The 17,303-nt window shown below is 36.7% G+C and overlaps 1 protein-coding gene across 3 annotated transcripts in view; it reads left to right on the plus strand.

The window, feature by feature from the left end:
* Positions 1-8,933, plus strand: part of LOC106065158 (uncharacterized) — a 98,599-nt gene extending 89,666 nt beyond the window's left edge. For all 3 annotated transcript variants that reach the window (XM_056014223.1, XM_056014224.1, XM_056014222.1), the window contains exons 7-9: positions 803-918; positions 3,219-3,294; positions 4,563-8,933. In XM_056014223.1, coding sequence (XP_055870198.1) covers positions 803-918; positions 3,219-3,294; positions 4,563-5,044 — 674 coding nt within the window. In that variant the 3' untranslated portion in view covers positions 5,045-8,933. The remainder of the gene's footprint in view (positions 1-802; positions 919-3,218; positions 3,295-4,562) is intronic.
* Positions 8,934-17,303: the final 8,370 nt, after the last annotated feature.

Below are 17,303 nucleotides of genomic sequence, written 5' to 3' on the forward strand. Positions count from 1 at the left end.
TATCTCAAAATCGTTTAACATCTTAATAAACATTCAGCTCTCGGTATGATCATAATATTATGATGTTAAAACTTAACTGTGATTAAAATGTCGATATATATTTGTTCAAGGACTATTTGGACTTACTTCACTTTAATTAGCTGAAGCTCAGTCAACGTACCGACTCGCTGAAAGTAAGACTGGACTATCTATTTTCATGGTACCTAAATTCTGCTCTTATAAACATGGGGCTTGGTGTCTTTGCAAAGTGCTTGACCTGCAATCTAAGGGTTCTCAATTTCTTATCCAATTTGGAAATTGGAAAGTATGATTTTGATCTCTGGGATTCTTAGGCCGCCCCTAAATTCACCTAAGTGTAAGTGTTACCTGACATAAGTTTGACATATGTTTTGTTAGGGACAATGAATACATGTGCGAAGTTTCAACTTGATGCAAGAAAGGGAAATGGGAGAAATAACGTGTACAAAATGTATACCCAGACAGACAAAATTTATACCAGACAGACAAAAATTATACCAGACAGACAGAACCACTGGAGTGGGATAATGATAATGATGACACAAACACAGGCACATTTCGACGCCCTTCTGCCCCCCCCTCTCCCCCAACCGCCAATCATCGGCTCTACCTCGCTTTCCCCCTCACCTTCCAGTCCGTACATTCTTTCCAATTTCCCAACGCCTCAGCATCACAATACAATGTCCTCGCCCGACTGCCGCCCCAAGACGTGCCAGTGTTAAGGCAAGTGTTTCACTCTAATGACCTCTCTGTATCTCTCCCCCCCTCCCCCCCCCTCTCACAGGTCTGATTGTAGCTGTGCTGGATAAACAAAGGTTAAACTTGAAGATCATCTACACGCAGAAGAAGAAGATCACCAGAACCCTGGCAGAGGTGAACAACAAGGTCGAGGTCCTGCAGGTCAGTAGCCACCCCCTCCCCCTCCCCTGTTCCCTACAGTAATGTTCTCATTATATAGTCTAGCGTTACAATCTTTTTTTCCGACTGGCATTTTAAAAGCAGTGGAATGGGTATTACTATATAATTGTTGCACCGAGTATCTCAGTTCCAATCCTGTTTTGTAGGAAACCATTCAGCTACTCAGCACTTTTGACTACCTGTTGTAAAATTGTTAATGAAATCTCTACATTGTGCTGGTATCACCATACCGGAGGAATGCTCCTGTGGCATCAGCGTTGGCCCTCCGGTGGAAACGTCCGCTCGGGAAAGTACGGTAGCAAACATAGCTCTCAGTGGGCTACCACACGTACCCTCTAGCAAAGGTCCATTACACGTGGTAGGGATAGAAAAAAAGGCTCGCTAAACCAGCCCGAAACCCCCATCAGCCCGTTTCCCAAAGGGGCCCATGCGTGTGGTGATGGTCCCCCCACGGGTACGATGGGACAGCATAGGCATAAGGATGGCCCCCACGTGGGGTTTGAGCTTCCGGCCACACATGAAAGGAGGAATACATGCAGAGGTTCGGAAGAACGTGCAACATGCCAAGACGGGTGTGAATAAATGAATCACTTAGTCGACGGGGGCCTCCTGACAGAGAGATCGGTGATGAGCCAATTTCTCGTCCTGGCCACGAGATAAAAGCCTTTCTCGGGTCACATGGTTCATAAAAGGGGCGTGCTTGCCTCGAACCATTTGGACATCTGAACCAGGTATCACCATACCCTCGTTAACACTTTACATTCTGGTGTTGTTTTTTTGTAAGGTATATGTTGTAAGATAAGTCAATTTACATGAGCGGATTTACAGCAGAGACGACTGAGCGGCCGTAAAGGGCCTCACTCCTAATGCGGATCTATGCTTTCAATATATAAATCTGACATGATTTTTCGATTGCTGACAAATTTATTATTAAGTACATTTTTATGAAAACTTCCAAAAGAGGGCATCAAAAACCTGGCCTTGGCGTCTACTTGCTTAAATCCAGCCCTGAATATATCCAGCTATTTTAATCTTTAACAAATCAATTTGTATATTTTAAAAAAATAACATTAAATTTATGAACACGAATTGAGATAATGTATAACTTGGACCTAGGTAAAGGCACATTCTTATATGCTTGATAATTTTGAAAGAAAATGAAAGGCTCCCTAACCTCTATGCCATTGGTATCAGAGGTTGCATGCTGTGGTGGCGACGTTTTTTACGGTTAGTGGCGGTATGTTGTAGGAATACTAAGTACTCCTTACTTGTCACAGTTTGGGAAGTGAATTGTGTCTCAAAGAGGCGTAACCCTGACAAACGGATGTGATTATATAATCAATTGACTAATGAAGGATCTTCTGTCGTAATGATCGATTAGGAACCATTCTCTCATTTCAGAACGCTGATTAAAATTCTTCCGTTTGGTCAAGGGTTGCAAAGGTCTTAGGCTCCACTGTTTTCGGACACTAAAAACAACATTTAATTTGTCTGATAAGGGTTTGAAACGATAGTAATATGTTTTCTAATTTACGTAAACAATGACAGATAAATATCACATACAAATTTTAATCTTAAACGCGGACGAGAATTTTTTTTAAAAAAAAAGGTGTCCGTTAAAACTACAATCAACTCATTTGAACCAACATAAAAAAAAAAAACAACAGATCTTGCTTTGAGCGGAATCTAATTTTAAACCAGAACTAATATCACGTGACAAAACTGTTCGGTTTTCACAGTCTATATCGACAATTGTCTCAGTTTCACTACACACGTTGCCATAGCGACCGCGTCTAGGGTGACAGGTTGGCTTGGTAACGGACTGGAACCCAAAGTGATGTCTGATATATTATTAGGTCTGTGGGCACTTGCGAGTGTAGGGAGGGGGGCGGGGCGGGGGGGGGCAGTTTGTTTGCAAATGGCGCTAATTGGGAACGAGGCAGGAAAACAAAATGGTGAATAGTTGAGACCAACAAATGGCAAGGGAGTTAAGGAGAAGGTAACGGATGAATAGAGAGAGATTGAGCATATCCTCACTTCGGGTATTTAATTAATTTTTTTTGTGTGTATATTCAGAGGTGTAAACATTTTGCTAAGGGAACCAACTAGATACCAAAATAGGATTCTCATAACAGGAGTAATAAAACTAGATAATAGATTCCAATAATTTCAAACCAAGTAAAAAGAGATTTTACTTTGTTTTCTTACTCTCAGTTTTTAATAATAATAAGAACTTACAATTCTTAATGGGCTAATTCTGTTTGTTTCGTTTGATTTCACAGAGGCACGTCGAGGTTTTGCAAAATCTTTGCTCGTCACGTGGTATTGGGGACTACGAAGTGAAGAGGGCGCTTGGAGGTGAGTGACATTTCTATTTTTAGCCGACCAGGAACATATTGCTCCTAATGTATAAAAGGAAAAAAAAATCATTTTTCGTCTAAAAAAAAATGTTTGTCTAAAACAATCTCTGAAGTAACTTCACAATGGCGTGTTTTGTTGTTTCAAGTTTTCAGCTTTACGAGCATTTTGTTGTCATGCGTTTTTCTTCACGGGTCCATTATATCGCCAACGCATTTCCTTATATTTCTTTTTTCTTCTTTATTATCTCTTACTTCGTCTTATTCCTTAAAGAACACAAGCATGATCTTAATAATCAAAGTGTTAACATTGCAAAGAGCAGGCTGCTGTGATTAACTTTAGTGTGAAAATCACTTCCATAAAACTATCACGTCATCAGTTTCTGTTCTATATACAATTATTTTGGTTCGAGATTATCGTCGTATTTTAAAAAAAAATGAAGAGTATATTAGAAGCATAGACATAAATAAATATAGACTGGCCGAAGGAAGTAACTTCATGTAACTTGAAAACATGTATATCTATTGTATTCGGATTTCCGAATTCTGAAAAGTTGCATGATCTTCAGTCTTAGAGATTAAACAAAACTACACTGCTGTATAATAAAGTCCTAGACATAAATAAATATAGACTGGCCGAAGGAAGTAACTTCGTGTAACTTGAAAACATGTATATCTATTGTATTCGGATTTCCGAATTCTGAAAAATTGCATGATCTCCATTCTTAGAGATTTAAAAAAAACACTAGTGAAAATAATGTAATACTTATAAAGGTTATGAATGAAATAGATATGAATACTTAACTTTTATACTGCTCATAAATGCTGTATAATAAAGTACACAAAATTGCAAGTCACAAATTTTCGTTTCATAAAACTCTTTAATCGGCCAGTCTATATTTATTTATGTCTATGACAAAACTACACTGCCTCCGTATTTACAATATATATAGGTGTGTGGCTGAAATAGATATGAATACTTAACTTTTATACTGCTCATAAATGCTGTATAATAAAGTACACAAAATCGCAAGTCACAAATTTTCGTTTCATAAAACTCTTTAATCGGCCAGTCTATATTTATTTATGTCTATGATTAGAAGTAACTATTATCCGATTACTAGCGTAAATTCCTCTTTATTACTCAAGTTACGAGATCTAGTTTCTATGAGTGGTTTATATAATTAGATATTTTGTTTGCCGAATAAACGAAATATTAGTTTCATTAGAAAATGTCTCGATATATTTTCTTTGATTTCTCTCTCTCAGGCGACTCCTCGTCAACTCTGAAGAACGGAAGCAGCGGAGGGCTAGCGAGCATGATGGCGCTGGGCAAACTCGCATTCCAAGCAGCCGATGCTTTTGCGCCAATGACCAATGGCTACAAGAAGCCTGAGATCAGTGCCTCAGAGCCGGTTCTGAACACATTGGACATTTCCCCTCCGGACACCCCAAGGCCAGGTGGAGACCGGGCGTCGGACAACAACAACCAAGCGCCTAAAAATAAACCCGTCGGAATAAATGTGGAGCCCAAAGTGGACACTTCGGAACCGTACCCGGAAGTGACGTTAGAGGTTCCGGCTGAGAATGAGAAAGACATACGCCTGCAGACCGTGACGGTTCACATGAACGGTAGCGGGCCCCCGAAGGAGACGAGCCTGAATGAGGACATGAGGAGAACTTGCAGCACGACGGACTTGACGGACGTCCAGTGCTACGTCAACGGAAATGAGATCATCTCCAAACTTTAAGTTCTTCAAGGGGAAACTATTTCTTCATAGGAGACACTTTTTTTTTTTTGGTTTTCTTTGAGGGAGATAATTTCATCAAGGGAAGCAATCTCTTCAAAGGATGAAAGTTTCTATAAAAGGGAGACAATCTCCAGCCGTGTTCACATCACCAAGTGCTCTTCTTTAAACTATTCATTTTTTCTTGTATTTGTCCCTACCCTCCTTCCTGCAAAGTCGCTGAAGGAGGGAGGGGGATTGTTTCAAGGGACGTAACCCAATGTTACCATGGCAACAGCAAGGAAGCTGGTTTCAATTATCGTCATCCTCATAGCGTTTGTTCGTAAACCATATTACGAATAAAACTACGCATATGATGTAAAAGAGGAGTATACTAAAAGTCGATGCTATAATTTTAGAATGTATGGAACATTGTATAACAAAAATATTTAATTGATATTTATTTTTTATCGGACTTATACAGCAAGTTACATTAATCTTTACATTTAAATGAAGCTTGCATTAAATGTACTGGTATTCCGTGATTCAGACACTACTTTGTACTGCATAGAAAGTTGGTCCTTTGCCAAAGAAAAAACTGTTTTTTTTTTGTAAACTTTGTACTTATTGTTAAATGTTTGGAACGTTTTTTGGATAGAATAGAATTATGAATAACTCTCCTTTCACTCTTAATCATAAGTTGTTTAGGCATTTAAGGGTTAATTTATAAATCTAAACAATATAAGGGACAGAATTATATTAACTTCAATCTTCGGAAAGAGAGATGGCGCTCTATTAGAAATAATTATAGCGTTATGGTTTTATTAATAAATTTCTCGTGATTTTATCCAACACGTGTTACTTTAGATAGTGATCTTGCAGCCCCTCAGAAGGAAGTGGTATTGCGAGGGAGGATAAGCGGGACCTCTGACCTCCCTTTGCTAAGAAACAGTTGTAAACTGTTCAAGCGTAGCGAGTTATGTAAAATAAAGAGCTATAACTGTTTTGGTACTTTCACCATTATTATTTGTGATGAAAGCATTATTTCAATCCAACATGTTTTTAAGTGTTCTTATTACATAGCCATTTATGGATGGTGCATTTATTTTACACTAGCAAAGAAGTTAGTTTGGAACTAGAATGCGGATTTCGCTGTATTTTGTGTGTGTCTCTAACTATCATATATCTATATATCGACAATCTATCAACGGCTTGATATTTTGGTTGCCTTTATTGGAATATTTTAGGTGGCTATGCATATGATTATATATAACACTTAAACTTGTAAAGCCACAGGGGACAGCTTGTTGAAAAATATCTTTTAAACGAAGACAGACAGCAACATATACAGTGAAAGTGTTTATATACAAGGGGAGGTAATCAATTCAATTTTTAGATACGTAAAAGACCCCCTCACAAGTTCTCTCAACCATATCTTGAAGAGTTCCTTCTCTTCTTAAGCTTTAAAAATGTGAATCTACATTTTGTAACGACATATTTTTCAATTAAGTTCTTGTAGTCTTTATTGTTCCTATCTTCTATTAATAAATTATGGTAAACGTGGCCTCAAAGAAACAAAAAAAAAAAAAAAAACATTCCCGGAAAAGGAAGTCGCACTTTCATGATGTGTCGAACTCCAAAAGATGGGAAAACTTCAGGTTCCGTTCCAAAGTTGACATTCTCTATGCATGCTTTCTGTACACTCATCTCCTTCTCTGTACACCGACTTCGCTTTCTCTGTAGTATAGAACTTGACATGCAAGATTGTTGACTCTTCAATCAAAGATCAAACTAGAACTTGTATAGTTTTTAGGTTTAATTTCATGAGCATTTTTTTTTTACAGTACCTCTATTCAACTCGTATCTTCGTGGAATCTAAACTTCTGGGTGGGAAAATGCTGGGTGGAAACTGGATAATGATCTCGAAAACGTTTTTAACGATTTTCCTTGAAATTTGAAAGTTGCTGTATATCATTTGGAGAAGAATTACTAGCTCAATGGCCACACTGGGAAAACTCTAGTTTGACCGTTATAATTTTTCAAAGCAAAGAAAAAAAAAGATATTTATTTTTGGCTCGAGAACAAGAAATTATGTATCTTGAACGGACAATATGTCCTGGGTTATTTCCGCATGTAGGCATTATTTATTCCAGAGTTTAATAAATTAATTTTTAGGAACATTTTACGCGTCGTCTTCTAATATTAGATCAAAACACTTATCCTTGGAACATTATAGTCTAGTAGATCTATACATTCGCTTAGCCAGGATTCTTTCTCGGTGGAAGGGGGGGGGGGAATGGAGAGGCGTAAAAAATGTTTTTTTTTTTTAAAATCTAACTTTCATTAAGAGAAAAACAATCGCTCTATAAGTTCTATAGAAGAGTTATTCTCTTTGTTTCTCTTTCTGCTCAGACTTTGCTCGACACTCTGCTTCAGACTTTGGAAATACTTTTGCCAAGACTTTGTTAAGAAAATGTTCTCAGCTTTTATTGAGTTTATTTTTTGTACTGTTTAGGATGAGGCGAGAAAAGCAATTTAATAAAACTTTAATGACTTGATTATACAAACAAATTAACAAGTGCGAAGAGTAATGTCATGCAAGCTCTTCCATTTGCTTAGTTGCTTTTATCCATATGTATCAATCTTGGATCGACCGCAGACACAACCCTTCATCCATCAATAGGACATACTGATTTAGTCAAACTGATATGTGAAGTGTATACATTTGCATCGTAGACTTTGTACATAACACGTGGAACTGGGTAACTATAAAATACATCTTATCTTATATAATACAGACGTTACTTCAAAAAAGAAGATGATTACGTCCTACGCGTCATGCATTCAGTCATGCATATCAATGGATTGAACGCGAGTGAAAACAAATAGTTACTTTCAGGTTAGTCGCAAACATTTTCACCTTTACGGGGTTTTATAATGCACATTTTTGTTGTTGAGATAATCTCTCCCTCTCTCTCTCTCTCTATCCAAGATAATTTCAAATATATAATGTGGGTCTTGTCGTGACACTTCTACTCTCCCCTGCACGCATTAAAATAAAAGTTCCTCCCCTCCTTTTGCCTTGTCAGAGCTTGCGATTTATAAGGCAGATGATATCAAGGTCATCATTTCTTTTTTAGACCCACGATTAACGAGGGTGTCATGTGGCCAGCACAACGACCAACCATCTTTACTTTTCCCCAACAAATGTCAGTTTCCCATTAGAGCTGGGTGGACTCAGGGGCGCCCTAACAATCACAAAATTTAAAAATCCCAGTCTTCATTGGGATTCGAACCCGGAAGCCAGGCGCTTGACCACTTAACCGCCACGCCCCGTTCTACACGCATTCTTTGTTATTTATTCAACTTATAAAACACAAGTAAATACACCCTTCGCGACGGTTCGGTCGTCAGAGAGGATTTGAAAGGGAATTAGTACAATGTACCTACAGCATTATTTTTCTGAATCTGCCTATGCAGAGATACGATGAACTAAAAAACAACAAAAACCTACACTTTGGCAGGTTCTCCTATTAGCCAACCAACATTGTTTTAGTTGGCAATGGTAATCACGTTTACACAAAGAAGAAAATACCATTTGCAATAAAAATCAAAACAACATTTTTTTGTGACAGAACTTTATAATGTAACTGAAATGTACAAAATTATATCATATTGAATAGCTGTTGTTTTGTTTTTTTTTACGAAATGTACAGAGCTTTTTATTGTTGTTGTTTTCACAATAATTGTTTCATTTTTTTGAAAATCAAAGTTCATTGTATCAGTGAACCTAATTTGAACATTGCGTGCTGTAGTTGATTGGCTCTTTCGAGTAGCAGACGTCGCTTATTGATTGGCTCGTGACTAGAACCAATCGTTTCCTTTTCACTTAAAAAAAAAAAAAACTAACAATGCACATTTTATTCATGTTTTTTTCTTTTAAATTTTGGTTTGAATCAATGTGCTACCATAATTTATATGTATATATTTGATTTTGGGCTAAGTGAAAAAGTATTTTAATTTTGAAAAGCACTTGTTGATACATATTTAAGTTTACGGGGAGTTAACGAAAAAACGGAACATATAAAAGTATAAAAGTAGTGTATTTGACAGCATTTTATAGCCTTTTTTGTTTAGCGTATGTTGAACATAGAAGCTATTATTATTAAGAGCAGGTCCGGAATAAAAGCTAGTATTAAGAATAGGTCCGGCATTAAAGCTAGTTGTAAGAATGGGTTCAGGATAAAAGCTAGTATTTAGAATAGGTTCAGGATAAACTCTAGTAGTATGAATAGGTTTATGATAAAATATAGTATTGAGAATAGGCTCAGAATTTAAAGCTAGTATTAGGAATAGGTTCAGGCTAAAGCTTAATGTGAAGACTAGATGCATGTTACATACTAGTATAAAGAGTAGGTTGAGGATAAACGCCATTACAAAGAGAAGTTTCAGGAAATAGGCTAGCATTCATTGGATAGTCATAGTGTTTTTCAAATACATGGAAAGGACTGAAGCTAATTTTTTTTTTAATTCACACTTTCTCTGCAGATTTCTTTTCCCAAGAATAACCGAATTTTATTTTCATTTGTATGTCCCTTGTAGGCTTAATAAACAACAATGCATAGTAATAAAAAAATTTGTCCTATTTATCAGATATATCGTAATGTCCAACGTTTTTTAATTGGTTTTGCCCTACAGAATATTAGTTGTATATAATATTTATACCGTCAATCCTAATGGAATATAATACATGTAATTACATCTTAACTTGAAAAAATCGAATAGGATTCTAAAAAAACACTGTGTAGAATCTAGAATAGATATTTTCCATTCATCTAGCAAATTGTGATCAATTTGTACACTGAATTGTATTCCTAGTCCTATACATGTCACTTCACATAAGGTAGGACAATTGCTATTTAAGCGTTGTAGTTTCTTATAGTATATAACTATGTTCCAATGTTGCATTGATATAGACGGTAGGCCAATACTTATCGGGCACAAGGGTTTCTTCGAGCCACTTGCGTAGTTGAACAGGATTTGTGTCTATATTCTCTGCCAAACGTTTTAATGCATTTAAACGAGATTAGATTTTCATTCATAATATGTTTATCTTGCTGTAGGAATTTTGATTTTCGTGTAAATGTAATTGTTTTTTAAATTCAGATTTTCATTTCCCATCTACATCTGTTTTACATCTGTAGGCTTTTACTTCTGTAAACTTCTACTTTTTTGTATTTGTTATAGTATTTTCTTTTTTAAGTCTTTATTTTCTTGGACCAAAACTGTTGAAGCCAATTTCAATATAAAAATGATAATTTTTATAAATCGATTTCTGGAACCATAAAATCTTACATAAATTATTTTTTTTTTTGAAAAAATGGGGGGGGGGGGGAAGTTAAACATTTCAAGGGAGAACATTTTTTAAAGTCACATTCGAAATTCGGAATTTCAAGAAATGTTTTCAATCGCATCCAAAAGATCTCAAGACTACTTAATGAAGTCATATGTATATCTGTATATCATGTACAGTTTGAGTTGAGTTTTTATTTGGAACACATTTCGTTAGACCAGTTTGGAAGGGCATAGTTCTGTGTAGATACCTTCACCAATTTTTTTTAATTTTTATATTTGCTTCATTTTCTTTTTAATTTGGTTGCCAATCTTGTAAAATTCTGGCAACTTTTTTTGTTTGTACAAACTTTTTTTAAAGACACTTAGCCAGTGTTACTGGGGCGTGTATTTTATGGGGGCAACTTTGCTATGCTAACCAGGAGTGTAGCCCACTGTGATTGTGTTGTTGTAGACATTATTACCATGATAGAGGGCGTGTTATACATGCACATTATTACCCAATGCCTTATCTTTGTACATAGACAACACAGCCGTGTTCCTGTAAATCTTGAATAACCTTTGTTGAAATCATATTTTTTATACAGGTCTTGCATTCGGCTTGTGCTTTGTGTGTGACCTATGACATGCGTCCTTACTTTTTTTTTTTTTACATATGAAATTTCTATTTAATTATATACCTATTAATCAAAATTATATACATCTAATAGTCTACAAAAGAAAATATATAACATTTTATGAAGTTGTTCATCTATTGACATAATGCAACTTCTAAAAGACAGATTAATATCTAACCGTGTTCTGTTTTGTGTTATAAATTAGATGTTTTTGTATTTTGTAAACTGGAGACCAACAAACAATATTTTGGGCCCATGTTTGTTAAAATTTATTACATTTCTAACATTGGGATAGCTTGGGTATTTTAATTTTTAATGTGTGTTTTTTTTTGTTTAAATCTGCTAACAATTATTCATTACTTCTCAAAAAGAGAGTATTACATTTCTGTGCAGTGCTCCGATGTCACATTTTTTAGTGATAATTCACGACCATATTGACCTTTTTTAAAGCTGGCTATAATTCTAAAAATGTAGATAACCTTTGATAACCTATATTGTTTTACGGAGAGTAATGATAATTTTAAAAAAATAACCAATAAATTTTTATTATCTGTGATGGTATTTTTTTTTTAAGCAAGGGAGGTAAAAAGACGCCTTGTATCTTATTTTTCACATGGTTTACTGTTCCTTTGAAATGTGTTGATGTGTCAAGGCTTTCATCTCATACTAGTCATATTTATGCTCATTGGTGCCCCATGAAGCTATGGCGGGAGGGACTTGTGAAGAGGGAGGCAATGTTTATTGGGCGGGGGAGAAAAGAGGTGAATTGGTTGGGCCTATTTTGTTTTTCTTAATCAAATAAATGAAATGACGATTGCGGTACTTCGCTTGTAGTAACAAATGAACGTTTAATTATATTTAAGAATTGATGCTTTTAAAATAGGTTTGACGACTGAGAATGGAAAGTTGGTAAAATCTACATTATATTAAAGGGATGCCTCCATTTATACATTTATTATAACCCTACTGTTATAGTTCACTATTACATGCATTAATATTATGTAAATACCATTTTTAAATGTACATTTATCGGGTTTTTATAAGAAATACACAAACAGAAATGTATCAACTTACACAGTGCAAAATGTTCGTTCCAAAGGTGCACGTGGATGTTATCACGTGCGTGAATGTAAGCCAATCAAATCTCAAGGAGTTCGCACCGGCGCGTTCGAAATAATTATGACGTAACACTGAGGGTGTCGACCTATTAAGTGTCCTTTTTGAAGACGAGCGTTTAGATACCAACAAAGCGTTGCACTCCTCATAGAAGGCCTGAACACTGACCTGCAATGTCGCAACCTGTCGCAACCTGTGACCAGTGGAGACCAATAGCTCGTTGCCACGTCACAGGTCTGTACGGTGTAATAACGATCTGTTTATCTCCTCTGCCCACAAGTTGCGACGTAGCAGTTCAGCTTTGAGGACTTTGAGGCTTGCTGTAACAAATGGTCTCGCCTAAAATAAAGTTAAAGTTAAAGAGTTGGTTTCCCTCGAGATGCTGGACAACTGGGAAAGCTTTTTTTTGTTCTCAGTCGGACTGTGTATTAAAGGATTATTTCTTCACATTTTTAAGTTGTTGTTTTTAATAAGTTGTTACAAATCTTTAAAATCAAATTTTCAAAGGAACATTTTTGTCCACTGTCAAAACTCTTCATTTCTATTTTTTTATATTTTTTTCTAACATTTTTTTTTAAACAGAAACTGTGCATTATCTCATGCATCAGTTTTTTACTATTTCAACCTGGATAAGTGTAATTATTTTCATTTAATTTGTCAGTCACTTTACGCATGTATTTATTTTGTTTTTGTACCCCAGATTTTTTTTTTAATTAGTTGCCTACTTTCGAAACCAAACCAAAACATTTTTGTACATAATTATGTAATATTAACTTTTCTCTCTTGAGTACAGTCGCCTAAAAATGATACAATTCAGTGCCAAGAATTAACATGGTTTTCTTAATGACTATCAATACTTTGTACTGTATTGAGACATGTATACTTTGTTCTGCATTGAACCACGCCTACTAATTATGTAAATAACGGCAACACTAACCAACAATCTGTGTTACTATTAATAGAATGTTTACAATTATATTATGAATAACATTATTTGAATACCATGTACAACACATTTATATCATAATAATTGAAATAAAATTATATGGTAACGAATTGATGACACGACGTCTGTATTTATTAAAACACGAGTGATTTCAGCATGCAGTGGAATGTGTTTGCACATATTTGGTAAAGCAGCAGGATGAGGATAAACTCTGAAAGAGATTGCTAAAGATCTCTATAGTCACGGGACACATTTTCGATACTAATAGAAGGCCCTTGCCGAAAACATGCGCAGACGACAAAAAAGGTAGCATAAGTAGATCCCTATCTGCACCTTCTCCCTTCCCCTGGGAAAACGGCTTCGTCTGTATTAGGAATGGCAAAAAATGTTGGTCGTAACTGTGTTTTCGTGGTCACTTCTTTGTAAGGGTTGGTCCTTCTTTCTGTCTTTCTTAGGGCGTTCGGCTTTTTCTGGTAACTGTTGGGGGTCGTGCTTTAAGCATTGGCTCGTCTGACCGGGCACCCCTTATGTTGTATCAATTAAATCAAGCAGCACAAACAGAGTTACGTCCAGCACTGAACAACAAGCTTCAAAATATTGATATGAGTAATGGTTTAGGAATGGTAATTAACGAAAACAAATAATCAATGTTCCCCTTTCAGACCTAGTGGTCTATAGGGCAGATGATGTAAAGGTCATCTCTGTCTGTGGCCTACGGTTAACAAGAGTGTCATGTGGCCAGCACAAAGACCAACCACCTTTAGTTTTCCCTTTAGGTACCCGATAGAACTGGGTAGACTCAGAGGTGCCCAAAGATCTCGGAATTAAGAATCACAATCTTCACCAGGATTCGAGCCTGGGACATTCGGTGTAGCGTGTCCTTACATTAATAATAACAAGATATTAGCGTGACATGAAGCCATAATGAAAGTGAGTCATTCCAGGCTCAAATGTCCATAACTTAATACGTTCCGAGGGTCTCGGGTTCGAATCCTGGTGAAGAGTGGAATTTTTTATTTCGGGATCTTTGGGCGACTCTGGGTCCACCCAGCTGTGATGGTTACATGACACCCTCGTTAGAAATGGGCCACAGAAACAGGTGTCCTTTACATCATCAGCCCCATAGATCTCAAGGTCTGAAAGGGATACCTTACTTACTTAAAACAGACTAGTTTTTTTGTTGTATTTTTTTTTATTCAATAGAAGATTACATTGCCAAAAACACATACGTCAAAACCGTAAGTTCCAAGTTTTCACAACAATTAAGGTTAACATTGTTCAGAAAGTGTTCCAACTTGATCATTAGGTTGTCTATTGTCCTCTGTTGTAGATACATGTACGTACACATGTGTTATACATGGCAAACTAACGAAGTCCTTGAAATTGGAATTCTTTCGAAAGGAACTGTCTTTAGTTTCTATGGAAGCCCAGAAATTTCTAGAAACATAATGCTAAATGGTTTTGTTGGTGCGTTTACCAGCTGACAAGCATGAATTCCCATTGTAATTGTTTTTATGTACAACAATGTGTACTTGGAACTATAATATTGCAAAGACCCATATACACTAGATGGAAGAGTTGCTTTCAAAAGAGTTTTAAATCAAGAAGTATTGTTTTGAAAAAGGTTTAAATAAACTGGCATATTTGCCAATAGTGGGCAAAATTTAAAACCAAAAATTACCATGTACATAAAAATGCTTATTAATATACTATACTGGGTTGGTATTTTCCAAACGGCTGTAACGATTTTTCCAGAAATTGGCCAGTTCATGTATATCCTTGGGAAATGAAGTACTAGCTTATTGGCAACACAGAAAACACTACTAGTTTAACCGTTATAATTTTTAGCGGCCCCCGAATATGGAAAAGACGCAATTAGTTTTGTGTGGTCTGTCTGTCAGTCCGACCGTCCCGTTTAGATCTCGTAAACTGGAAAAGATATTGAAAATCCGACATCATGATATTTTCGACCAGGGGTGGGAATGGGGGGGGGGACGCATATATATATATAATAATTCTGAAGTTTTGAGCAAAATTTAGCAGCTTCTAAAACCCATAAAACGCCCACAGAAGAACTGACTGGAACTTCTCCTTCAGATCATAATTTGCTTGGAGGGGAGGTATGAAGCTGAATCAGCTTCTTCACTAAATGGTGAGCTGACGGCATGGGCGTATCCAGGGGGGGTTCTTGGGGTTCAACCCCCCCCCCCCGAAATGAACCCCCCCCCCCGCAAAAGGGGGGGGGGCGTAATTAAGTGACTGATTTTTGCTTTCATTTTGTTTATTTTAGGTGAGATTTTAATACTAAATCATCACTTACCACAACACAGCCGAGGCAGTTTTGCGTTAAAAACCCTCTACCAGGGGGTTTTGAGTTTAAATCCCCCTACCAGGGGGTTTTGAGATTTTCAAAAACCCTATCAGGGGGTTTTGAGATACAAATCCCTCTACCAGGGGGCTTTGTGTTTAAAAAACCCCTACAGAGGGTTTTGAATTTTAAACCCCCTACCAGAGGTTTTTGCAGTTAAATCCCCCTCTTCTATAAAACAAAACAAAAAAAATGCAAACAACAATCCCCAAAATCCAACAGCACAGTTGAGAAAGATTTTGATTTTAACCCCCCCCCCTCCAAAATTTACGATAAACCCCATCTTCAATATAAAAAAAGCAAATTACACACTCAAAATTCTATGAGCGTAGCCAAAGGGGTTTTCAGTTTAAACCCCCCACCCCCTCCAGTTGGGGTTTGAAGCTAAAAAGTACCTCTTCAATATATAAAAAAAGCAAATTACACACTCTACAATCTATGAGCGTAGCCAAAGGGGTTTTGAGTTTAAATCCCCCTCCTCCAGATGGCTTTTTCTTTAAAGTTTAAAACCCCTCCAGATGGTTTTGGGTTTAAAATTCCCATACAGAGCGTTTAGAGTTGAAAACCTCTCTCTTCAATATTATTTTAAAGCAAACTACAGTCACCAAATTCTAAGATCGTAGCTAAATGGGGTTTTGAATTAAAAACAAAACAAAAAAACTCCAGAGATTTCTTAGTTTAAAACCCCTCAACAGATGATTTGACGAAAAAACTTTCCTTTTCGATATAAAATCTAAAGCGAAATACAGGCATGTAATTCCAAGAGCGTAGTCAAGAAAGGTTACAAATTTCTACCAGTGGCTTGGGCTCCATTAATAAAGTGTGAATAGTCTTCTGCCGAAATTGAAAATCATTAAATGTGTCTCAACAAAGATGGCTAAGACAGATTTTAGGAGTCAGTCATAGAGATCGGGTCTAAATCAAAGAAATCATATGCCGAACTGGGAGTCGAATCCTTAGTAAGGTTGTGACAGAGCGTCGCATGAGGTTTTGCGGGACATGTTCTCACACAAAATGAATTACGCAAAATAAGAGTTTCGGAAACAGCTTGCCGGAAAATGCGCCCAACGGCGCGAGAGGGTCTAAGTCAGTAAGAATAGCACATTAGGTTTTTGAAATAAAACTTTTTAATAGCAAGATAATGCACTGTAGATACCTCAGAATATGCATTTTGTTGGCTTTCAATACCAGAAATAGTGCTTGGCGGCGGGGCTTCGCCCCGCGCTGAGGAAGCGCTGCGAACTCCCCCAGACCCCCTTGCTAGCAAGGGCGGGGAGTCTACAATAAACAATAAACGTCTTCCGAAAGGGCCAAAATGTAATAAAGATTAATTATGTACACACACACACACATATATATATAATTTATTTCCCCGGGGGGGGGGGTCCCAAAACCCTCCCCGAAAAAAAAATCCTGGCTACGCCCATGGCTGACGGTATTGAAAACTAGTTCCAAGTTCTTGGCGTCTGGAAATTTGCTTTCAAAGTCCACAATTAAGGAATCCAAATAAGTCTTGCACTTTCGACAATTTCACTAGAAATAATTTCACAATTCAGTAAAGGAAAATAACGAAGCCTGTTTTCACTTACTTGCCTGGAGAAATGGGAAAGCTTTGTTTGAAAAGATTTAACATGCACATACATTTCTTGTGCAAACAGCCCATTGCATAACTTGCGATGAAAAACATGAAGTCTGTCTTCCACTGTTAATTACAAATATTAGTAACAAAGTCAGAGTCCTTTAACACAGTTTCTTCTTTGACATTCCACATTCTTCTCAATTTCTTACCCACGCTAAGTCTGCGGGTTCAACTGTGGTACCTAACATCTGAATTTTTTTTTCCAGATCTTCAAGTACTTTTCGGATCTGCCTGCGCTAAGACTC

The sequence above is a fragment of the Biomphalaria glabrata genome, chromosome 16, assembly GCF_947242115.1.
Source record: "Biomphalaria glabrata chromosome 16, xgBioGlab47.1, whole genome shotgun sequence".
Lineage (NCBI taxonomy): Eukaryota > Metazoa > Mollusca > Gastropoda > Planorbidae > Biomphalaria > Biomphalaria glabrata.